The 27,185-nt window shown below is 27.4% G+C and overlaps 1 protein-coding gene across 2 annotated transcripts in view; it reads left to right on the top strand.

Annotated features, from left to right (window-relative positions):
• LOC100197954 (protein transport protein Sec31A) overlaps positions 1 to 27,185 on the top strand; it is a 102,849-nt gene that overhangs the window by 51,235 nt on the left and 24,429 nt on the right. The window contains exons 14-22 of one of the 2 annotated variants that reach the window (XM_065813433.1): positions 362 to 526; positions 4,443 to 4,506; positions 4,586 to 4,627; positions 9,895 to 10,073; positions 15,816 to 16,042; positions 18,742 to 18,903; positions 19,114 to 19,189; positions 21,786 to 21,902; positions 22,033 to 22,411. In XM_065813433.1, coding sequence (XP_065669505.1) covers positions 362 to 526; positions 4,443 to 4,506; positions 4,586 to 4,627; positions 9,895 to 10,073; positions 15,816 to 16,042; positions 18,742 to 18,903; positions 19,114 to 19,189; positions 21,786 to 21,902; positions 22,033 to 22,411 — 1,411 coding nt within the window. Of the gene's footprint in view, positions 1 to 361; positions 527 to 4,442; positions 4,507 to 4,585; positions 4,628 to 9,894; positions 10,074 to 15,815; positions 16,043 to 18,741; positions 18,904 to 19,113; positions 19,190 to 21,785; positions 21,903 to 22,020; positions 22,412 to 27,185 lie in introns of both variants that reach the window. The other variant, XM_065813432.1, reaches the window with a different exon arrangement.

Genomic DNA, 27,185 nt, shown 5'->3' with positions numbered 1-27,185 from the left:
TCTATTTGCTTATTTATTTTATATTTATATATTTATTTTATTTGCTTATTTATTTTGTATTTATATATTTATTTATTTTATATTTGTATATTTTTTTATATTTCTATATTTATTTTGCTTATTTATTTTATAAAGATTGTTTATTAACTTGAATAAAATGATTTTTTATCATAACTGGTTTCATTGTAGGGAATTAATTATAACCTTAACATAGCTTTAGCATCAAACCCTAGCCCTCAGGTAATGTATTTTCAAAAGCAATACTAGAATTCCATTTATATTGGTTACATATGAAACCACATCCTTTATATCATAGGCTTTTCCTTTTTATGTTGTAGTTTATGACAATTTTATGTTATAGATATCTGCACTAAGTCATTCTGAAGTTCCAGTTAAGAATGAAACAATACAAGGGATAAATCCTACAGAATTAGCATCCAAGATAGAGTTATTGAAAACAAGAACTTTTGATAATAATAAAAAGCATCTGGAAAGTGGAGGGACATCACCCATAATGGGTCGAAAGGTAAAATACTATAAATTTTTATGTGTTCTTTGGAAAAATGTGTTACTGTTTTTATTTATATTACTGACTTTCAAAGATCAGATCTTAAAGTTCATTAATTTAATTTTTAAATATTCAATGAAATTAACAATTTATTAGAAAGAAAATTGAAAAATAGAAAATTACAAAGTATTAGCATATAGTATTTATTTAGTGAATTATATTAAAGAACAGGTTCACTGTTTAGTAAATAATTATATTTTTGAACAGGTTCACTGTTTGTATATAGTTATATTTTTATATAGGCTCATTGTTTAGTATACAATTATATTAGTGAATAGGTTCATTGTTTAGTATATAATTATATATGGTAACTATATATATATATATATATATATATATATATATATATATATATATATATATATATATATATATATATATATATATATATATATATATATATATATATATATATATATATATATATATATATATATATATATATATAAATTTTTTATACATGTAAATTTTATATATATATTACTTTTTATATATAATTATTATATATATAATTACTTTTTGTTTTGTTTTAGCAACAATACTTAATGTCTAACTGTTTTTAAAAATAGTTTGGATAGTTTATGTGGTTAATTTGTTTTAATTTATTATAATGTTCAAGACAATGTTTAGTAAGCTGAGTGGTCATTTGTATCTTAGCTGCAAAGTGGGTGATCGAAAAAGAGTTGGGCTCCACATTGTTGTTTTTCACATTGTAAATATACACACTCTCCATGGGCTTATTAGAAAACACAAATCATTGCAATTTGCTGTATCTATGTGACTTGAACAGAAAAATCACACTGATAACTGCTGCTTTTGTTGCACGCAGATTCAATGAACTCTAGTAAAAACACCAAATACTCAGATTGTCTGTTAGCAAAAGTGTTTCATGGAGATGAATGTTTGTACCCTCGTCACCAGTACATCCTCATAAGATTGATGGCTCTTTGGGTGATGAAAGCAAGTCTGAGAAGACCAATGTTTATGTGCCATTTTCTGACACTTACTTTATTAGTCAGACTTATGTGAATGATCTACTACCAAATTTTTACTAGTCTATTGAACAAGCAGAGCTTCTTAGATCACGTTTGAAATACATCACAATACAAATAGGGATATTATCAGAAGGCCTCCTCATAACCAAAACATCAAAAAATCCTGCGGGGGCATTGAAGATTATTAGAACATATACATTTGTCTATCAAATCAATATCAAAAAGAAAGCTCTCTGCTTTCTATTTAATAATTGGTCTATTTAATGAAAGAAACGATTGCTGCCCCATCCCAAGTCTCAGTCAATGTAGCAGCAGCAATCTATAAGATAGTCTATGTATGTCCTGGCAGCTCTGTACATCCAATTAGGCTTTATGAAATACTTCAGCCAGGTTTTCAGCATTTACGCCATAAGTTCTATGTAAGACAAAGTGGATGGTGGTATTTTTACTGGTTTAGGGATCAGACATGTTATACAGTATAGTGATTTTTAAAAAAGTATTAAGCAACACCCAACTTTTTTCCATGTGTCATTTAATTATTTAGATGTCATGCAAATTAATAGTGTCTACACTATTAATTTGCATTGATTACACTATTACAAATGGAACAATTTTGTTGAAATTGTCAATGAAAATCTTCACCGCTACAATACTGTGGGATGTAGAATGTCCCTCAAACTCCGCTTTCTGTTTTCTCATTTGGATTTCTTTCCAGAAAATCTTAGTAACATGTAAAAAAGCAGTAAAAGACTTCATCAGTAATTTTTGTACATGAAGCAAAGACATCAAGGAATGTTGGATACATCCATAATGGGTGGGTGAATTTGACTGGTTTTAGGTGACAGGCAGTAGTGTTGAATACAGATGACAAAACCAATCAATTCAACATTTCTAACAATTAATTGATTGGAGTTTGTATGACTATTTTAGATGATATATGGTAGTTGTCATAATAACTTAATTTTCCTATTTTTTTTGTTGCGCAGTGTTGAGTTTTTAACCTTAGGAAAATTAGGTTTCATAAATTTTCATAAATTTATGAAACTCAATTTTCCTAAGGTTCCTGATAAAAGTGTTGATAAAAGCGATTCCTTTCATAAAATTTATAGAGAGTTTATCATTATTAAGAATTTATTTGTTTAATATAATGGTAAGTAGTTTTTTTTATCATAGAAAACTTAGAACAAAATTCTTTAAACCTGATGTTAAGAATAAACACAGAGTTTAAGGAGAAAAAGTATATACATAAATCACAGTCAACATTAATTTTATTATTAAAGTATACCTAAAACAAACAGAACACATTAGTTATATATATATATAAGTATATATATATATATATATATATATATATATATATATATATATATATATATATATAAGTATATATATATATATATATATATATATATATATATATATATATATATATATATATATATATATGTATGTATGTATATATATAAACACATATATATGCATAGATAAATCAATATTTAAAATAAACAATGATAGATAGCATAAGATAGACAAAAAGATTGTTTTTTTTTAATCATAATTTTTATAGTGCTGGTAATAAACTTCTCCTCAGAATCACAATTATTATTACTGGTGTTTCGAAGAGGCTTAGCACCAAATTTTTTGCTTGATGTTAGAATAAAATGACGCTGGTAGTATTTTGCTATGCATACCTGATTGATGTTGTTAATTGTGTTATGTAAACCTGTTTGATGATGCTGGTTGTGTATGTTGGTTGGTAATTTTGATTGCTTTTACTCTATGTTGTAACAGTTTTAATCCATTGTTTTTGGATCAGGGCAATCAGTTACATATGCAGAAATCTTTTTCAGAAAAAAATGACCTACAGAAAGACCAGTTACCAGTGTCAATAAATGTCAATGTGATATTTTTCAATTAATATTCTTAAATATGCGTTAATTAATGCAGGCAAGTTGAAAATAGTTATAGTTTACATCTTTGTGTGCAGTGTGTTCAAATACTCTTTGCAAATCTATTGCTTCTAGAGTAACATAGGGTTCGTGATTGTCTAGTAAAATTAATACAAGATTATCTTTGTACAATTAGTGTGATTCTAGATATGGTTCAAAAGTTTAAGTTTCATTCACCCAACCAGAAAGTTTTGGCCACAACAATAAAGATAAAAATAAGTTACAAATTTGTTTTCTTTAGATTTTCTGGGATAAAAAAGAAAAGAAAAAAAAAAAGTGAAAAAAAAGAGTTAGAAAATGAACTTAAATATTCGTGAAAGAAATTTTTTGTGATATTAACCAAAAATAACATCCCCATTATGTTGATTTATATTATGATTATGTTTTAATATAAATGTAATATTAAGTTATATTATTACAGTTTTAATCAACGCAATTGTAAATCATAGATTTACAATTGTGTTGATTAAAATTGTTTAAAGCTTTTTATTTTAATTATAATTATTTTTATTATTTTTTTATTTATATAGTTTACTTAATTGAAATATCAAACATATTTTGATAACTTGATTGTTATTTTTTATTACTTTCTTTGAGTAAAAGTTAGAATTTTTGCTATAGATATTTGCAAATAAGAATTTTGATAACACTCTGTTTAACAAAGTTTCCAAAATATCAGCTATTTACAAACAAACAAACTGCAAATGTATGACTGCATTTTAAGTACAAATAAATACTGAGTAAATATTAAATCACCTAAATTAAAAGTATTAAAACATTTGATTATACTTATAGATTTTACTTTTAAATATTATCCTTAATTTTACATTTTTTTCTGGATCTTATTACATTAGGTTATTACATAATATATTATTTAGTTCATAATTATATTGTTATTTACTTTTGTAATAAACTTTTTTTTTCTTCTAGACTCCGATAAATGACGGAAGTGACTTTCATGATGATATAGTGACTGAATATCAGGAGGAACAAGGTTCTTTATTTCTTGAAAAATTATGTATAAAGTAAAAAAATTATGTAATTGTTTAATAAACTAAAATACTTAACTTTAGTAATAAAAGATTCAAAACCGTTTGCTATACCTACTGGAGATGGTAAGAACTTTTAAACTTCTTTTTTTAACTTTTTCTAAAAGGTCTTTTTAACCTTAAATTTTTTATTTATTACTTCTGTTGTCATTTATTAAATAGATTTTCTAAAATACTCAGACACATCTCTATTTCTTAAACAAAAATAAATTTAAAATGATTTTGACTTGTAATGGTATTTTTTTTGTTAAAGATGTTTTTAACCCTAAATTTCCTATTTATTATTTCTTAATGTGTTTTTTAATTAGGCTATATTTTGAGTTTTACATGGGTAAATTACTGTTTAGTTATAAAACAATGCACATTTTAATAAATCTTTTTTTAAGTTTATTTTATAGTATTTGAATTTTTATTAGCATCAAATTGTTCAATATAAGTGCAATTTAAATAAAAATGTTTATTCCTTATAATAACACCTGTAATTAATAGTAAACCTGTTTTTTAACTTTCAAAAATTTAATCAAAAGTCTTTTTTTTCAGTTTGAATGCAATTGAACTTAAACAAAATGTAAAACTATGTTGTAGTTTATGCTGCATAACAGAAAAGCAAAATTTAAACATAAAATAAGCTTAGCATCTTTCATATTTTTAATACCTTTACATATCATCAGCCCTTGGAATAAGGAAAAATGAGGTCGGCAATATTTTACTGTCTTTAATCTTTTAGAGGTCGGCATCGGTCGGCAAAAATAATTTAAAACAAAGGTTTTACCAAAAAAATAGAAACAAAGTCAGCAATTTGTTGCTGACCTCAAACATTTTAAATTCAGAAAGTTGTTTGGCAATGCCAACCCTAATTCTGAGGGCTGTATCATTAAATGTATATGTTTAATATTTTAAATATTGTTAACTGCTTAGTATTTAACATTAATGTTTAATATTTTTAGTATCTTTACATACCTTTACACATTTATTATTTTTAGTACCTTTACATATTAAGGGGTAAACAGATTCTATCTGTTGACCAGCCTCGCACCCCTTCTTCATCTATTAGGCTGGCGCAGATGTATTTTTAATACATTGTTTCCAGTTTAGGATGTTGAATGCTGGATCTTCTTGACTCAATGCATGGGTTTTGCTTGTGTCTTTGTTTTTATGACTAGGCAACTCATTCTATTATCTCCTAATGAGGGTACAGCTCTAAAACTCAGTTTTATGGTCAGATTTCCTGAACTCTGTGGTAGCTCTCAGAGAGGCTGATTCCATCAACAGCTGAAAAATATCAAAGTATTAATAGTGCTATGTTGCGCATGGGTGGTGTCCCTGTTTGTATTTTTGGTGTGCATTGCATTAACATTCGTAAGAATTCATCCATTTGTCGTGAAACTAGATTTGAATCCACAGACTATTCTTTCATGTCCTTTCGTTTAGCACCACTTCACTCTATCGCCTTTCTATTTGTTCTATATCGCTCTCCTTCATCTCAAGACTGCACTCTTTTTGATGTTATTTCTGATCATATTGACCAAGCCCTCTCTCTTTATCCATCAGCTAATATAGCTGTTGTCGGTGACTTTAATGCTCACCACTCTGAATGGCTTGGCTCTAGTGTCAGTGACTCTGCAGGCTTTAAAGCCCACAACTTTTGCCTTTCACAATCCCTAACTCAAATAGTCAACTTTCCAACTCGCTTTCCTGACAACCCGAATCATTTACCTTCTCTACTTGACTTATGTCTTGTTTCTGATCCTAGTCAGTGCTCAGTTTCTCCACAGTTTCTCCCTTAGGTGCTTCTGATCACAGTTTGATCTCTCTAAAACTAATATCTTGTTCTTCTTCATCACCTGAATCCCCCTATTATCATACCTCTTACAACTACAGTAAAGCTGACTGGGATTCTTTCCGTGATTTTCTTCGTGATGGCCCTTGGGTAGAAATCTTTTGTCTTCCTGTCGACAAACGCATCTTACATAACTTCGTGGATTCAGGCTGGCATGGAATCTTTTGTTCCTTCTCAAGGATTCCAGGTTAAGCCTCACTCTCCTCCATGGTTTTCCTCACACTGTGCTGCTGTGATTGCCAATCGAAACCGTTACTTCCATATTTATCAGCAAAACAATTCTCCAGAAAACAGACATCTGTTTATTACTGCTAGAAACCATTGTAAAAAGGTTTTGTCTAACGCCAAAGCCCGATATTCTAAGGTCATGAAATCTCGCATCTCATATCAAAAATTAGGCTCTCGTGACTGGAGAATCTTTAATAGTATCAATAGTAAGGGCAAATCTTTAATTCCACCTCTCTTGTATGGTTCAGAAATTGTCACCTCACCTAAAGACAAAGCTGAATTGTATGCTTAAAACTTTTTATCAATATCATCTCTTGATTCCACTAGTTGCGTTCTACCTAATATTGCCAACAAACAGGTTGATCCATTGCTTGACATTCGTATCACTCCAGCTTCTGTATCTAAAGTGATTTCCTGCCTAGACTTATCTACAGCTTGTTCTCCGGAGCGGTCATCTATACTCTCAAAACTGTTCAACAAGTGCTTATCAGAGTCTTGTTTTCTGGCCTGCTGGAAAGCGGCATCTGTTATCCCTATCTTCAAAAATTCTTGAGAGCGACCTGATTCGTCTAACTACCGTCCCATTAGTCTCCTTCCTATCATTAGCAAGGTTTTTGAATCTTTAATAAACAAACACGTAAAATCTCATCTTGAATCTAATAACTTCCTTTCTGACCATCAATATGGATTTAGATCTTCTCGTTCTACAGCTGATTTGCTAACAGTAATAACTGATAAGTTTTATCGTGCATTAGATAAAGGTGGAGAGTTTAAGGCCATCGCTCTTGACATTTCAAAAGCTTTTGATAAAGTTTGGCATGCTGGTCTTCTCCATAAGCTTTCTTCTTATGTTGTATCCGGCAACATCTTTAAAATCATTGAATCCTTCCTTTCCAATCGTAGCATAAAAGTTGTCCTCGATGGACAACACTCTTCCTCTTATTCTGTAACTTCAGGGGTTCCTCAAGGTTCTATCCTTGGCCTTATACTCTTTTTAATTTACATTAACGATCTTCCAGATATTCTCACATCTAAGGTGGCATTGTTCGCTGATGATACTACTATTTATCCTTGTCATGATAAGAAGCCAAAACTCTCTGATTGCTTGGAGGGGTCATTTGGGCTTAAAAAGGATCTCACTTCTGCTACAGCAAGGGGCCCACAGTGGCTGGTGAGCTTCAATACAGATAAAACTCAACTTTTTTCAGCCAATCGTTATCGCAATAATTTAGATCTTCCTATATTTATGAACGGTGATGTACTCGCTGAGTCATCTACTCTTCATCTTCTAGGATTAACTCTTACTTCCAATCTTTCTTGGAAACCATATATCAAATCAGTTGCAAAATTAGCATCTGCTAAGGTTGCATCTCTTTATCGAGCTTGTCACTTTCTTACTTCGGATTCTATTCTCTATCTGTAAAAATTTGTATGTAATACTGTTGCCATATCTGGGATGGATCTTCTAATGATGCTCTTTCTCTTTTAGACAAACATAGTTGGGCCTGCTCTTGCAGCCAACCTCCAACTATTATCACATCATCGTAATGTTGCTTCTCTTTCTCTTTTTAATGTTGCTTTTCTTTCTACAAATACTATAATAGGCACTGCTCAAAAGAGCTAGCGTCTCTTGGGTCATCTACTAAAATTCATTCTCGTGTTACTCGTCATTCAATTAAGTCTCATCCTTTTTCTGTGACTGTTCCTAAGTGCTCTAAAAATGCTTATTCGTCTAGTTTTTTTTCCTCAAACATCAGCTCTTTGGAATTTCCTTCCTTCTTTTTGTTTTCCTGATTCATATAATTTGCAATCCTTTATGTCGTCTGTCAATCGTTATCTTGCTCTACAATCTTCATCTTTTCTCTTTCAGTAACTTCCAACTTTAATTAGTGGCTGCTTGCAGTTTTGTTGGAAGTGAAGATGTTTAAAAAAAATATCATTAACTGCATAATTTTATTATTCTAAAAATCATTAATTGTTTAATATTTAATAATAATATTAATGTTTAATATTTTTAGTACCTTTACAAATCATTAACTGTATATATTTAATATTTTTATGTTTTTAGTTCATTTACATATTATTCGCTCCATATGTTTAATATTTTACATATTATTCACTCCATTTGTTTAATATTTTACATATTATTCACTCCATTTGTTTAATATTTTACATATCATTAAGTGCATATGTTTAATATTTTTATCTTGTATATTTATTGTATAAAGACTTTAATAAATTTTTTGTCTAGTTTGGTTTTACTTTTTTGTTTGGTTTTGAAATTTTTAGCTAAAATAATTTAAAAACAAATAAATTAAGCATATTTTTTTGCTTTAATTTTGTTTTTTATTTGTCAACAAAATTAAATAGAAAAATTTTTTTTTCTAATTTGTTGGAAAAGGTACTAAAATTTTTATATTACTATCAGTGATATTGTCTCAAGGCACAACGAAAAGGTCTTGAAACCTTGTCTTGCTAGTCTTAAAACCTTGTCTTACTAGTCTTAAAACCTACTGTTTATGTTTTGGTCTTGAGTTAATTGTTTTTGGTTCTTGTCTTGGTTTTAAACTTTGTGTCTTGTCTACACCACTCAAAATATAAAATTTATAACTTTACAATTCATTACAAGTTTACAATTCATTACAACTTAACAATTCATTACAACTTTACAATTCATTACAAGTTTTTATCTTAAATTAAAATAAAATTATAATCAGTTTTATAAGAAATGAATGAAAACAAAAAAACAAACAAAAAAAAGCAACAACTTTGTTCACAGTTATTACAACAAAAAAGGTATGTAAGCAAAAATCAAATAAACTAGAAATATTTGATTATCTTTCTTTAAAAATAAGTTAATAAGACTTACTCAATAACAAATTTTTATATCAAAATGATTATAGGGTTCTTTTATGTCAAATGAGCAGAAAAAAAGAATTTATTTTTCTTCTTTTCACATCTCAATATAGACTCACAATGTACACTTTATGCACAGATATTGATTAGAGTCCACAGTCTAAATTATAATAATTAGAATTTTTAAATTAAATCTAGAAAATGTTTATATACAAGGTTTCATTTTAGTTTTTTCAAAATGTGCTTATTGTTTATTAAATAAAGACAACATTTTTAAGTATTATGGATAAAACTCTTATTTTTAAAACCATTGTGTGAATTTTGTTGGTTATTAATAAAAAATATTAACTTGTATGGTAGCAGTTTCAAACGAAGCATAAGTTTTAAAACTCAGTAAATTTTGATATAGATGCAGATGGCCTAATTTGTCAAGCCTTGTTGACTGGAAACTTTGATGCTGCAGTGGAGATTTGTTTTAAAAACAATAAAATGGCTGATGGAATATTATTAGCAATTGCTGGTGGACCTGACCTATTTACAAGAACTCAAAAAAATTATCTTGAGCGTCAGTGCAATTCCACAACTAAGGTATTTTTCACTTACGAGTTCTGTTTTTTTAGAATGTTAAAGATTTTTGTTTTGAATTTTAACTTTTAATTTTTCCAAGCTTAAGCTTTAAAACACTGTACACAGTAGACTCTTTAGAATACTGTACATGATAGAAAACTTTAAAATACTGTACACAGTAGATTCTTTAGAACACAGTAGATTCTTTGATTCTTTAGAATACTGTACATGGTAGATACTTTAGAATACTGTACACAGTAGGTTCTTTAAAACACTGGACACAGTAGATTCTTTAGAGTACTGTTCATGGTAAATACTTTAGAAATACTGTACACAGTAGTTTCTTTAGAACACTGTACATAGTAGATTCTTTAAAACACTGTACACAGTAGTTTCTTTAGAACACTGTACACAGAAGGTTCTAGTTCATGAGTGTTTGAGTAAAATACTATAAATTTTCAATAAAATGAAAGTAAAACATGTTAAAAAGTGTTATATTACATTTTTCATCTTGTTTTATTTCGTAAAAGTTAAATTTTTTGTTACCCTTTATTCATGATATAATCAAGTTGCAAATAATAATTTTTCTTTATTTTTGTTTACTCTATTCAAGCAGAACTATATATTAGTTTTTGTAATGATTGATACTTTAATAATTTATTGTAAATGTTGTCTGTAAATAAATTTATTGTAAATAAAGTCTCAAATAAGTTTTTAAGTTAAAAGTAGAAATCAGACATTGTATGTAAGCCTATAGCTCTTAACTAAAAAATAAGTGCATAAAAGAGAGAACAAGAAACTGTAAAGTATTGGTGCATAAAGATCAATTTTGAAAATATTTAACTGCACCATAAACAGTAGCGGGTAGATTTTCATTAATAACTGAAAAGGAAAACAAATATCTAATGTTTGGTATTATACTCATCTAAATATTTAGTGAACTAAGTATATTTAGTGAAGTTTGGAGAAGATGTGGTAAAAAGAGCTGTATATAAATTATGTAGCAAGCATTACATAGCAGATAGTATGTTATGCACTGAAAATATTTAGCCTCATATGTGCTTACATGCCTAAATATGAAAACTATAGATAGGAGTCAACTCATACAAAATAGGAAGGAACTATGCCTTTTCAAGTTTTTAAGTTTGATCAAAATAAATATCAAAGGTTGATAACAATGATGATTTTGAAGTATTAATCTCACCATACACTTTTTTATTGAAAATTCAGTTTTACAAAAGAAAACTTTTTAACAATTTTAATTCCACATACTAATATAACTATATCTAAGACGATTGTTGACATACATGGCTGACTAAACAAAGTATAAAGAAAAATTTTTTATTACAGAGGACAATGCTTTGACAAATATTGTATTTGTTAAATTGTTAAAGAGCTTACATTGAAGAATGTGTTATTATGTGATGGTGAAATTTTTCAAATTTGTGGTTGTGCTCATATCTTGAATTTTGATAGCTCAATATTGATTACAGATGATTCTGTTAAAAAGATTAGAGAGAGTGTATAAAGTATGTGAATGAGTCACAAAGTAGAAAGAAAATGTTTTTGAAGTGTGTTAAACAAGTTATAAATAGTAAAAGATAGAATTCAACTTATCTATGCTTGAAGACAAATATTTCATTGTGCATTTCTTTGTTTACTGCTGAGTGTTTTGAGTTACAAGGGTTGTCTAGAAAATTTATGTTTTAGAACATAAATTTTCTGGACCTACATATCAAATCGATTTCAAAAAGTGTTTGTAATCTACTTATGCATAGTTAAAGGTGTGCCAAGCTTGAATATTTTTTCTTAAATACATGACTATATAGATGAATCTCAAGTTTAAATTAATTTTTTTATTTATATACATAAATTTTTATTACTTATTTTTGAAATATTTTGCTTTTTTGTGTAACAGAAAAGTAGTATGAAGGGTATTACTGATTTAAATCCAACTGTGATCAGAAATGGTTAGAGATTTATAGAGATAAAGAATGGAATCCGAAGTTAGAAAGTGGCGAGCACAATAAAAAGATGCAGCCCTAGCAGATGCTAATTTTGCAATCGGTTTGATATATGGTTTCAGAAGTAAGAGTTAATGCAAGGAGATGAAAAGTTGAGGATTTATTGAGTACCGTTAATAAATATAGGAAGATATAGATTATTGTGATAACGATTAGCTGAAAAAATTGAGTTTTATCAGAGTTAAAGTTCACCAGCCACTAAGAGCCCCATGCTGTTGCAAAAGTGAGATCCTTTTCAAATACCCCCTCCAAGCAATCAGAGAGTGTTGGCTTCTAATCAGGATAAGAATAAATGGTAGTATCATTAGCAAACAATGCCACCTAATGTAAATTTAAAAAGGTATAGGGGCAAAGGATGGGACCTTGAGGAACTTCTGAAGTTACAGGAAATAAAAAAGAGTGCTGAGCATCAAGGGCAACTTTTATACTATGATTGGTAAGGAAGGATTCTATAATCTTAATGATGTTACCTGATACACTGTGAAAAGATAGCTTATGGAGAAGACAAGCATGCCAAACTTTATCAAAGGTTTTAGAAATGTTGAGAGCGATAACCTCTCCACATCTATCTCATGCACAAATAAACCTATGGTTTATTACCATTAACAAATCAGCAGTAGATTGAGAAGACCAAAATCCATATTGGTTGTCAGAAAGTAACTTATTAGTATCAAGATGAGTGATTAGGTGTTTGTTAATTAAAAACTTAAAAAACTTGCTTATAATAGTAAGAAGATTAATACGGTTATTAGACGAGTCAGAATTTCTGAAAATAGGGAAAACAGATGCTGCTTTCTAGCAGACTGGAAACAAGACTCTGATAAGCACTTGTTAAATAGTTTTGAAAGTATAGACAACAGCTCTAGAGAACACTTCTGCAAGACTATAACAGGTATGCTGTCCAGACACTGTTAAAGATTCTCCAGAAGTCTTTGGAGCCTAATTTTTGAGATGAAATACAAGATTTTGTGACCAGGCTTTAGAATTAGACAAATTCTTTTTAACAATGGTTTCTAGCAGTAATAAACAGGCGTCTGTTTTCTGGAGAATTGTTTTTGCGATAGATATGGAAGTAATGGTTATGATTGGAAATTGCAGCAGCACAATTAGGGAGAAGAATGAGGCTTGACTTGGAATTGTCAAGAGAGAATAAAAGATTCTATGCCAGCCTAAATCCAAGAAGTTACATTACATTAGAAGCAAGAAGTTACATTACATTAGCAAATTTGTCAGACAAAAGTATTCTACCCAATTGTTATCACAAATCACAGAAAGAATCCCAGACAGCTATAATTTATGTTTAAGAGGTGCAACAATAAAGGAATTTTGATAATGAAGAAGAATGGGATAATAGTTTTAAAAAGATTAAACAGTGATCAGAATAATATGTTAAATAAGTTTTTAACTTTGTTAAGTAACTTTTTATAATTACACAAAATGGCTTATATTTATTCTTGATTATGTAGAGAAATAATTAAATCTTAAGAAGAAACAAATTATATGTGTCTAGAGTGAAAATTTATGTACAAAACAAGATAAAATGTAAAACATACTTGAAAGCCGCTACAAGCGGCTTGCAATCAAAATTTAAAAAAATCAAAAGCTGCTACCAGCGGCTTGCGGTAGTAAAAGAGTTAATGTTTCAATATTAGATTTTTAAAGTTATTACATATGATTTAAAAAAAAAAATTTAAATCATAAATTTTTTCTTTTTTTGTTATCTATTTTTCTTTTTCTGATATGTTTAATAATAATTTAACCAAGATTTTTTGTGTGAAAAAAATATATTTATTTTCAGTTTTTTTTCTTTTAGAAATTTTTTAGAAAAACTACTTAGATTTTTATACTCTGAATTTAAAATATGTATGTTTGAATTTGAAATATGTATGTTTGAATTTGAAATATTTATGTTTGAATTTGAAATATGCATGTTTGAATTTGAAATATGTATGTGTGGGTTTGAAATATGAATGTGTGAATTTGAAATATGAATTTGAAATATGTATGTTTGAATTTGAAATCTGAATGTGTGAATTTGAAATATGAATATCTGAATTTGAACTATAAATGTTTGAATTTGAAATATGAATGTTTGAGTTTGAAAAATGAATGTTTGATCTTGAAATATGTATGTTTGAATTTGAAATATGAATGTTTGAATTTGAAATATGAATGTTTAAACTTTAACTATGAATGTCTGAATTTTGACTTACAATTAAAATAAAATAAAAAGAAATTTATGATAAAATTCAAAATATAAAATAAGAAAAAATATATAAAATATCACTTCACAATCTAAATTATGTCTGAATTCGAATTATGAATTAAATTTGAAATAGACTATGAATGTCATTAATCAAACTTCTAACTATAAATTAAAGAAATAAATTTTGAAGTAAAAAAATAATAAAATAATAAATAATTAAAAAATAATAATAATTTGATGTATATTATTGTTATCGTAATAAGGTACAATGTATAATTACTATACGTAATCTTTTTTTCTTAAAAAAAAGTACTATGTACCAGTCAAGTTTTTTTTCTAAAAATAAACTATGTACTAGTCAAGTTTTTTTCTAAAAACAAACTATGTACCTGTCAAGTTTTGTTTTTTTAATACAGTGCTATGTACCAGTCAATTTTTTTTTCTAAAAATGAACTACTATGTACCAGTCAAGTTTCGTTTTTTTAATACAGTGCTATGTACCAGTCAAGTTTTTTTCTAAGAATAAAGTAATGTACCAGTCAAATTTTACATAGTAACATACATAATATATAACATACATAAGAACATAGTAATGTAACAGTCAAATTTTTTCTAAAAATTAAGGATTACATGCTAGTCAAATTTTTTCTCAAATTAAGATTTCCTTCAATTATTACTGGGTGTTGTTCAAAACTTCAATCATTCATTACTGGGTGTTGTTCAAAACTTCAATCATTCATTACTGGGTGTTGTTCAAAACTTCAATCATTCATTACTGGGTGTTGTTCAAAACTTCAATCATTCATTACTGGGTGTTGTTCAAAACTTCAATCATTCATTACTGGGTGTTGTTCGAAACTTCAATCATTCATTACTGGGTGTTGTTCAAAACTTCAATCATTCATTGATTTATTTTGTATAAAGTATGTAGTTGTTTATTTAAAAAACTAAAAATAATTTTTATTATTTTTAGTTTTAATAAACCTTTTATAAATAAATTACATGCATATTAATACAAATCCTCTCTAAATAGAAGTTTTTAATTCCAAAGATAAAAATATATATATTTAAAGATTTTAATGTTATAAATTAAACCATTGCGTTTCAAGCATTTAAAGCTGCGATTCAAGCATTTAAAGTTCTTTCAAGACATCAGATGTAATTGTAGTTAGTAAAGTGTAGTTAGTAAACAGTTACAACAATCATTAAGTTTACAAAGCAATATCATAAAGCACTAACTTAATTTTTATAACTTTTAACTGTGAGTTCTGCAACAGTAGATTTTAGAACAAGCAAGAAAGTCTACTTTAGTTTATATAGTAACAGAAAATTTTTGAATCTAAATCCTGAAATTAGTTTTCGAATTTCTTCTTCAAATAAAAGGAAATTGTTTTTATAGTTGATTTTCTTTAACTAAATTCAGTTATGGAAAATTTTACCTTATGGGTTTGCAAAATAGAATTTAAAAGGTTTATTTTTGGGTATCTTGAACAAAATCCATTATTGATTATGTTTTTTTTTTAATGTATGAAGTTAATTTCTGCTGTTGTCAATCGTGACTGGAGAAATATCGTTGAAAAATCAAATATTGAAAACTGGAAAGAAGCCCTCTCAGCTTTAGTTACATATAGTAAAGCTGAGGAATTTTCTGAATTGTGCTCTATTCTTGGTAGTCGACTGGAAAAAGAAATTAAAGATTACAATTCTGCTCTTGTTTGCTATATATGTGCAGGTGATGTGGAAAGTTTAGTGGCATGCTGGTGAGTATCTTGTTAAATCTTTTAAATTTGTTTTTAAAACTCATAAAAACTAAATGTGGAAAGTGAAGTGGAAATGATTTTATTAATTGTTATTTTAAAATTTTTAAATACCTAATGTCTATTTAGCTTATTTTTAAGTGTAAAATTTTTTTTAAATTTTTTTACATTTTTAATAAAGTTTGAAAAACAACTTTTTAGTATAAAGTTATTTACAAGTTTCCAAAGACCGAAAATATGTTTGAAATTATTTATGTACATTTATTGAGGTGTTTGAAATATGAAGTAAAAAAAAAGTTAATATATTATCATTAAAAAAAAAAATTCAGCATATTTTTATTATTATATTAATATATATTAAATGTGTTGTTATTGTTATAAATATTATTATATTTTGTGTTTGGGAATTTTATACTATCACTAGATAGAATATTACCCAGTGTTAAGAGCTTCTTCCACCCTTATCTTCAATTAAATTGGAGTTTTTATATTGTAGTGTTTTTGCTCCTAGGTGAGTTGCCTTGAACAAATTTTTAAAAATGTGAGCTATAAACTTTATGTTTTATATTTAATAAATATAATATTCTTTTTAAATTTTTATAATCCTAAGAGGTTATGAAACAAATTTTAGTTATTGCAAAAGAATTTATCAAAGGTTGCATTTAAAACATCTTTGTATTTATATTATCTCACTGTTGACATTTTAAAACATTTGATTTTATTTTTAAAACATTCTATTCAATATATTTTAAGGAAAATTTTAAATACTTTAACTTATTTTTTATTTTCTTATATTTGCAAACATTCATATTTTTGTTATAATGTAATTTTGTTAAATAAATTTTGTTATAAATTTATTGCATAAATTTTGATTATAATTATTTGGGTTTGATTTTCAATCCCAAATATTGGGGTTAGAAACTTGCCAACATAATTAGGGTATTTGCAAATACAACAATAGCTTTAATAAAAATAGTGGTTAGATAGCATTTATTGTTTTGAGTGGTGTAAATTGCAATGAATGTTTAAGTGGTGTAGATAGCATTGAATGTTTGAATGTTGAAAGTTGAATGTATATAGCATTGAATGGTTCAAGTGGTGTATATAGAATGAATGAAAGTGGTGTATAAAGCATTGAATTTTTTGAGTGCTGTAAATAGCGTTGAATGTTTTGAATAGTGCAAGGAATTGAGCTTAACAACAACTAAGTATAGTACTTCTCATTGAATTTTATATTGTGTTATATATGAAAGTGGTTTATAAAGCATTGAATTTTTTGAGTGCTGTAAATAGCGTTGAATGTTTTGAATAGTGCAAGGAATTAAGCTTAACAACAACTAAGTATAGTACTTCTCATTGAATTTTATATCGTGTTATATTCTTCTTACAGAAGAATATAACACAATATGTTATATTTACAATGTCTTATTCTGCTTATAGAAGAATATAACACAAAATTCAAAAATTGTAATGGTTCTAAGTAAGTCGGTTCTAAGTTTTTCCTAAAAAAAAAAGTGTGAAATGTAAAAATAAAATTTTATTAAAAAAATTTCCCTAAAATGTGGGTAAATATAGAAGAACTATTTAAAGTTAACATTTTTTATTTTCATGCCTATTCTTTCAAAGTCATTTAAATGTTGGAAAAGCATAAATGAACTAAACAGCAATAGGTTTAGTTTAAGTAGGTGTTTTTTAGGTTGAAAATAATGTTTCCGCACACAAGTTGCCCTCTAACTTGTTATCATTTAGAAATTTTTATATAATTTTTTTTTGAATAAATGATGCACATTTTTACATTTTTTAAAAACAACAAAAGAATGTCTTTTTTATGAAGATTGTTTTTTTATATACAAAAAAAGTGTTTTTCTTAGTAAAGTATTTAAAATATTAAATACTTTTTATTTATTTGTTGATATTCAATAGTTAATTAAAATTAAAAATATAGATAATTTGTAGTTTACTTTTTCATATTTATTAAATTTCCATATAAAATTGTTTTCTTGTAAAAAAAACTAATCTAAACTAAAATAAAAAACAAAAAAATCTAAAAAGTGTTGTTGTAAAAACCAAACTTTAACTTTGCTTGAAATTGATATAATAACAGAAATTTATTTGTAAGCAACATCTAAATCTAATACTGCATGTTTGAATTTCACATTCTAAATTTCATATATTTTAACTAGATATTCTAATATATAATTTGCATAATTATAAAAAATGTCTGACCAATGATTAAGTAATGTGGACATTAAATGTAATAATAATAGTAATGTATATATATATGTATATATTTACAAGTATGTGCATGATAGAGAAATTCACAAAATCTGATACTTGTTAAAATATAATCAGAAAAAATTATTTCAACAGAACATTACAAAGCTGTTTGCTTTAAAATAATTTTTTTTCTTTGATTAATCATGTAAATAAATGTTTTTTTCAAAACAAAAATGGAAATTTGCAACTTAAAAGTATAGTAATCAGTAAAAATTTAATAGATGTTATCTTTGTATAAGTGTATAATGTATACACAATATTATACTATTGTTTCTAAATTTTAAAAGAAACTAATTTTACTATGTACTTAAATTTATTTAAAAAATGTTATTAAATTTCTATTAGTTTATTTATTTCACTTTTTTATTAATTAAAATCTTAATGAATCAAATTTTGAAAAATCCAAATTTTAAAATATTTTATAGGAATCATTCTCTGGATACAGAAATTAGGGATCATTCCTCTGTAAACACTGAACTGATGTTACAAAACCTTATTGAGAAAGTCATGATATTAAAAAAATCAACTGAAAATGAACGATATAAGCCAGCAGTTAATCAAACTTCTAATGTGGCAGAAATGTTATGGTATATATATATATATATATATATATATATTATTATAAGTATTTTCATTAATATTTTAAAAATCAGGGAAATTTCAGTTTTTGCATTCTATTTGTTTTCTTTTTATGTTCAAATATAATATTTTGATACTTTCTACAATATGTTGTTGGTATATAAGTTGTTTTTGTAAACAATAACTTACATTTAATCAGTTCTCAAAATTTTGTATAGTAAATACGCTCTTCTACTTTCATCACAAGGCAATCTGCAAACAGCGATGTCGTATTTATCATTCATTTCAAATCAAGTAAGTTATATAATAAATATATAAATCAAAAAAAGTTATGATATTTAAGCTTGTATAAAATGTGGAAACCTACTAAAATTGAAGACTTTCTTTCTAAACAACTTATGAAATTTTAAAAACTTTATGCTTAGCAATAGCCATAGTATGTACATGAAGAATTTTTTTAGGGGTATGCATGCTATGGTGTAAATGCAATAATGTATTTAGCAAAGTAATAAAAATTCTAATTGGAACTTTTATTAGGCTTCAAATAATATAAATGTAATTTATATAAAATAAATAAAAATAAATTGTTCTGACATAAAAAAAATCAAACATAACAAAAAGGTGTTAAAGTTTATTTAGTTTTCAGTTTTAAATAAGGAAAGCCCTACAGTTAATATTTGTAATCTTTGTCTCCACTAGAAATTTAAACATTGTCATACATAGTAAAAACTTAATAATAGATACTATAATAATATTATCGTGCTTATTAAGAAGTACCATAGTGCACACTAAAAAATCACAGTGCATAGTAAGAAGTATTGTAGTGCATAGTAAGAAGTATCTAAGAAGTAAATAGTAAGAAGTATCATTCTGAGAAATTCTTGTTTTTCTTATTTAACACTAGGAACTAAAAATATCTTTTTAACAACTTTTTGTTTTGTATTGTCAGAATTCTTTTTATCATCATTTCAGTTTTTCGAAACAGTTTTTACATTTTTAATTATGTTGACAGACATAAAACTTAGAGTTCCATGGAAGCGTTTTTTTCATATTATATAGATAAATAAATATACTCTCAAATGCTTAATACATGGTGGCGCAAAACTACCGATATGGTTTCAATGTGTAATAATTTTTATTTAATGGTTAATTATTATGATTTTTTTGTTATACAGTATACTATTAGGGAATATTTTTGGCTTAAGTGTGAAAAATTATATACTGCAAGTGGTGGCAATTTTCCGCTATGCACATTCATGCCCTTTTCAGTATGTTTTGCATAACTTTTCGTAAAGTATTCGGTCTTATGACTTGAATTTCATTGTAAATTTTTTGTTCTGACTGTGGTATGGTCGCTGGCTTATTTACATATACCCTTTCTTTCAAATAACCCCAAAGAAAACAGTCTGGCACTGTTAAATGCCAGTGAAAGTGGGGGCCAATTCTGCCACAAAAAATAATGCATTCACCAAAGAGGTCCCGTAACAGAGTCATTATGTCCCTTGCAGTGTTGTCCTTTGGCTATGGCTCCATCTTGTTGTAACCACAACTGTGGATGGTTTTCTACAGCTGGCCTCAAAAAATTGTCCAGCATTGTTTGATATTTAGCACCAACAACCTTAACTAAAGCGCCATGTGCATTTTAATAAAAGTATGGACCAATGATCCTTTCAGATGATACACTGCACAAAACAGTACACTTAAGTGAGAGTAATTGTTGCTGATGAATTGTTCTTGGATTCTCTGTAGCCCATATTCTGCAGTTTTGCTGGTTTACGAAACCAATCAAACCGTTATCAAGTTGTTAATGAAATCTTAATTTTCTTCTGCTTTTTGTCAGAATGAAATGGCATAATCAAGTCTTGTTGCAAGTCTATCGGCTAAAACAAGGGAGTGTTGCTACAACAATTAAGGTTAGCTTGTGCAAGTCTATCGGCTTGCACAAGCTAACCTTATGCAATAGGGTTCAGCTTGTGCCCAATTAAAAAAGAGCAATAAGTGCGCTGCATCAAAACAATTGACTATTGATTTTCAAACAAAATTCAACAGTTGTTGATTGCTGTTCTGTTTTACTCCAGATCTAGTAAATAAGGTGGGGGGAGGAGGTTAATAAAAGTGTGGGTGAAAATTTTTTACAAAACACAAATAAGTAAACTTAATTCTAATGTGGCTTGCAATCAAATGTGCTTTTTTTAACAGCTGTTTTATCGTAATTTCAATAGGAATCAATAAGTTTATATAAGTTTTATTCTATGATGAGAAATAAAAAAAAAACTAATTTTTGACCAATCAAGATTTAGGAGATTTTTAAAGTCTGAATACCCTGAAAGTTTTTATTCTTATCAATGACTTATATTTATTTTCTGATTTATCTTTCTTACTTTTGTTAATAACAAGTGAAAAATTTTAAACAGGGGTTGGGGGGGGGGGTGATTAAGGGGTTAATAAGCTTGAGGTAAGTGGGAAAAATTCTGAAAATAGTTTAATGTCCCCACCCGTTCATTAAGCACCTAAGAATACTGCTCTGTTATGCAATAATATTGAGCACTCTTATAAGCACAAAATTATTTGTATTATTATTGATATTTTTAATGTTATTATTCTTCTTATAACAATAATAATATTAATAATAATAATAATGACTATTATTATTGTTGTTGTTGTTATTATTGTTGTTATTATTATTATTATTATTATAATTATTAATAATGATTATTATTATTGTTGTTGTTACTATTGTTATTATTATTATAATTATTATTATTAATAATGATTATTGTTGTTGTTGTTATTATTACATTAATTATTATAATTATTATTACAGAATAATAATAGAATTGATTTTTCTGTATTTATGTTTTTAAAAGTTAGTTATTGATTTTGCTGATAGGCTGTTGAGATACTAAAGGATAGAATATTCCATTCATCTGGGACTTTTTGTGTTAATCCACCTTCTTTTCCATTTGAGCGTATTAATGTTACAGCTCATTTAGAAGTTTCTTCAAAGGTAAAAGTTTATTATTTATAAGTAGATAATTTTTCATTAATAATTTGTTTACTATTTACATTTTTTATATATATTTTCATTATCTACCAAATTTATAAAATAAAATAATAAAATTCAGACTTATTTTCAGACACATTCCAATAAAGTACATCAAGCAACGTTAAAACAGCAGTTTAGCCCAGTTGACCCAAATTATTCTGGTTTGTATAATTCTGCTACTGTTGTTCATTCTATTTCAACTGTATCTAATAACCAATCAGGTGCTTACCAAACACCTGCATTCAATTCATTAACATCCTCCACTATGTTAAATGCCAACCCTCTTCCTGTTAAAGCACAGTATTCTCATCAAACTGCTTTCAACCAACAACTAGCTGAAAATAGTAGTTCATTGAATCAAATGCCAAACAATTATTTATATAATCCATCTCCACAAAATTCAAATTTTAGTTCTCCTTCGCCTGTAAGCAAAGTTTACAATCCAACAATTATGCAACCAACGAAAACAGGTAAAAATATTTTAAATTAAAACTATATTCTGGATTTTCTTATTTATAAATTCTTAAACTTAAAAAGAAAATTTTTACATTCACATTGATGTATTTGCATTAAAATTTCTGTAAACAGAGTTCACTACTCTTGATATTTATACATTATGGAAAATTATTTTATAGACTATATATTTTTTATAAATGAATTTTTTTACTGTAGATCTATATGGTGTGTAGAAACATATTTTTATTTTTTTTACTGAGTTTAACATTATCTTCAATTTAAATCTGGTGGGTCTGCATATCATAACAAAAAAAATGTTTTAAAATAAAACAAAATTTAGAGAGAAATGATTATTAATATGAATTGTTTTGATTTAAAAATTAGATATAGTATATATTCATTTAAATTTAATTTTTAATGTTTATTAAGTATATTGAACACCCCTAATAAATATTGATTTTTGTTTTTCATTAAAATTTTCTGAATAACCACATGATTTTTTTGGAAAAATTTTTTGTTGTTTTATATTTTAAAAACAGCCTCTTCTTTGTGGCATCAAGGCAACAAGTTACTCACAATATTTGGGTGTTATTTTATGATGCCAGCTTTCATTATGGGTTTTTATAAATTTTCTAGTAAGGTTGGGTTCTGTTAAGAAATTTCTGCTCTCATATTTACCTAACTCTTTTCATTGAGGTTGAACTTTAGGTAAATATCCTGGCTACAGGCCAAGAACATTAAACACATGGAGCCATGTCTTGGCAATTTTTATTGGATAGAAAGTTTTCCTGTAATGCATGAAAATATCAACTTTCTGATTCAAAACCAGTTAGATACATTCTTCTTCAAAATTTCTAAATGATTTGCAGAATTCACAGTTTACAGTGCACCCCAAATTACAAATGCCGGATATTTTTTAACAGAAGGTCCAACATATCAGAGATTTGAAGCATATAAATATGTATACATACATACATACATACATACATACATACATACATACATACATACATACATACATACATACATACATACATAGATCTATAGTTTGTTGTCTTTGGGAAGAGCAGAAGGAAAAAAGTGATTCTTACGCCAACACATATGTCACTTTTAATTACTTTTGACTTTCGTCCAACATTTGCGTGTTGGACCAAAGTAAAAACCATTAATTTAATTACAAATAAATCGTTTTTAAAAAAAACCACAAAAACGCAAATTTAATTGACCAGAATGTTTTAAAAACATTCTGAATGTTTTTAACAATATAAACAATGTTTTTATTTTTATTTTTTTTAATAAAAGGTTTTTATTTTTATTTTTTTTAATAAAATGTTTTTATTTTTATTTTTTTTTTACTGTAAATCATGCGCAGAGTGTTGCTACATCGACTATCTTATAGCCTGACTTGCAAGGGAGTGCTGCTACATCGACTGACAAATAGCCTGACTCGCAAGGGAGTGCTGCTACATCAACTGACAAATAGCCTGACCCGCAAGGGAGTGCTGCTACATCTACTATCTTTTAGCCTGACCCGCAAGGGAGTGTTGCTACATCGACTGAGGGTTTGGTTGGGGCAGGCAGTCTATCAATAAAAAAAATAATTCCGGTCTTGCATTTTAATTTTTACCTTTTGTCAACAAAATATGGAAAAAGTTTTCGGACAACATCTACGGGTTGTATATATATAAATATATATATATATATATATATATATATATATATATATATATATATATATATATATATATATATATATATATATATATATATATATATATATATATATATATGTATGTATGTATATGTATATTAAGGTTATGACTTTTTTTCAACCTCATGTTCCTGTACTGTAGTTTGATGAACTTTTACCAAAAAAGTACCAAATGAACTATTATTTGCATATCTTTTGAAAAAGTTCACCCTGCCATTAAAAAATTGATTTTATGTCAAAATCAATTTTTCAATGGCGGGGTAAACTTTTTTCAAAAGATATGCAAATAATAGTTCATTTCGTGCTTTTTAGGTAAAAGTTCATCAAACTATAGTACAGAAGCATGAGGTTGAAATAAAGTCATAACTCTAATATATATATATATATATGTATATATTTTTTCAACTTTATTTTAAAAAGTTAGTTCATATAATTTTTTTGCCTTTAGGTATATGCATTGAAGAAAGACATAAATAAATTTATCAGCAACATTTGTAAAAATGAGGGGGACTAAAATCATATTATGTTTAAGATTATCCTACATAGATGGTAAAAAAACTTCAAAAACTTTTTTCAATAATGTCAGTAAATATAGAACAGTTTTAAAATATTTTATAAATATTATAGTGGTTCTCCTTCCTTCCACAACCTCCAACCCCTCCTCTCTCCCCCCCCCCCCAACCCCTTATGTAAGTGTACCTGGTTTTATAAATGCTTATTTAAAATACAGGGTTATATAAGTTAACAAGCAAAAATGAAACTAATTGCTCAATCTTTATAACTCTACCAGAGGTACCAAAAAATGCTAAAATTGAATGAGGTCCTTCTTGCTGTTGAATAAGGCATTATTGATCTATTTTCTGCTCTTGCACGGATAAATCCATCTTGTCTATCAAAACCAAACACTGTTTCAAAAGCTGCAGTTGCCTAAATAAAATAACATTTTTTTAATACAATAATTTTTTTTTTACATTTTTAACAACTAATATATTATTGAGGTTAGGGAAAGTTAATTTTACCTCATTAACTGCCCTCTCAACTCCTTGTGTGTGAACAAGGAAATACGTAACTACCGTAGGAGAATCCAGGATTTTTTTTAACTCATTTATGTTCATTTTACAGGTTAAGATGAGTTCATAGGCCTCTTCCCATGTTATTAACTCAATCAATTTAGTTTAAATGAGCTTATATGTTCTAGGAGCTAGAGTTTCCATTTCCTCATTTTTATAATTTCTAAAATTTTGTTAACAGCAAATTCCCTTTCAATATTATTTTAGCTGCAAAGTTATGTCTGCAATTTCGGAATGAGAATTTCATGCTGATGATATCACATATTTTTTAATAACTTTAGGATTTTTAAAGATTTGGTAGAAGCTTAAGTTGAGCTGTTCCAGAATTAGCTCTTTTTTATTACTATATTACATGCACATTTTCATCTTGAAGTTTGATAAGGTTGAGTTGATTGAAGATGTGCTGTGGCCCTTTTATCCAACCATGCTTCACTTTGATTTGGCCCTTCTATCCAACCATGCTTCACTTTGATTTGGAACCACATAGTATACTGATATAAGAAACTTAACAATTAATTCTAGGTTTCTTAGGTCATCTCCCTCTAACCCATGCTTGCATATCCGCAATAAAATTACGAAAGAGCCTGTATTGAGCCACATTGAATGGACTATAGTGCCTGGTTTTTGGTTTGCCAAACCTTCAGTAAAAGTTCCTGAAAATACTGTCTGGCATATTTTATAAGCATATTCTTCTAATTTGAAGATAACTCTTATTATTTCCTTACCAAGTTCAATTAAAACAGAACCTATAGAGTTTCAAGCCAATAGGCTATTACAAATTCAAGCCAATAGGCTTGAAACTGTAATTTCTTTCCATTACATTAACCTTGAAAGCAACTTACCAATAGGTCCAGAAAACCCTGTCTTTGAGGTTGTCTTCTCATCAAGTTCTTCTATTAAATGCCGAAAGCAGAGTTCGTTTGTATGAAGAGAACATATTAGCCACCCTAATTTAACCTCTAAACAATGAATAACACCTCCACTATAACCTGCATTTGTAGCTGTGCTATCACAACCAATGAACTTTAAGTTATGTTCAACATTATGCAAAATAGACCTTTGAAATATTTTATTTCTTATATGTTTGGCAGGCTTAATTTTTGATTTTGAACATATTTCTTTTTTGGTTAAATGATGAAGATATTTACCATATTCATCAGTCAAAGTATAGCGATCTTCCTTTTTATTTAGAGGATAATATTTTTTGGTTTCTTCATTAAATGTCATTAAATTGGTTTTGTCACTTCTTCCATCAAAGAGAATACAGAAAACATCTTCAGAATCTAATCTATTCTCTGCAAAAACCTAACACTCTGACATAACTTTATCTTTGGCTCTATGCACTTTGTTTTTGTCTAGTAATAAAAAAAGGCTGATTCTGGAACAGCTCAACTTAAGCTTCCACCAAATCTTTTAAAAATCCTAAAGCAATTGCAGCTGCAGCAGTGTTTAAAACTTTATATCTTATTGCAGCAATAGCACTATTTTGAATCTTCATATAATTTCGCTTTACTTTGAAATCATTACTTATGTTTCATAAATCAATATATTCAGTGTAACTAGAACATTTCATCACTTTTAGAGTACTCTTCTTCATCATTACTTTTTTCTCTGTGAGTGAATTCTATTATAGGAATCCTATCTGACTTTTCACATGTCAATATGAACTTTTTTTCACATCCCAACTTGATTCATTACAGAATAAAGTTGTACATTTGCAGTTAGTTATATTAAACAGTCTTGACATAGACTTCATTATTTTATCAGTTTCTACTTTTTTGGTTAATGTTTTTCTGCAAATATCCTGAACATCATTATAAACTTTTTTGATCTTTCTGTCAATGGAGTCATTTGTAAAAATAACTGGAGATGAAAAGTCTAAGTTTGCTTTTTTCCATTGTTTAACAACTTCCAATCTTGTTTCCCTAACCAAATAATCTACTGGATATACTTTCTTTTCTGACAACTCTTTAATGAGTATAGCTTTTCGAAGAACAGCACCAAGAG

This window comes from Hydra vulgaris, chromosome 12 (genome assembly GCF_038396675.1).
Source record: "Hydra vulgaris chromosome 12, alternate assembly HydraT2T_AEP".
Taxonomy (NCBI): domain Eukaryota; kingdom Metazoa; phylum Cnidaria; class Hydrozoa; order Anthoathecata; family Hydridae; genus Hydra; species Hydra vulgaris.
The sequence above is the reverse complement of the archived record's forward strand: the minus strand, read 5'-3'. Positions and strand labels throughout refer to the sequence as shown.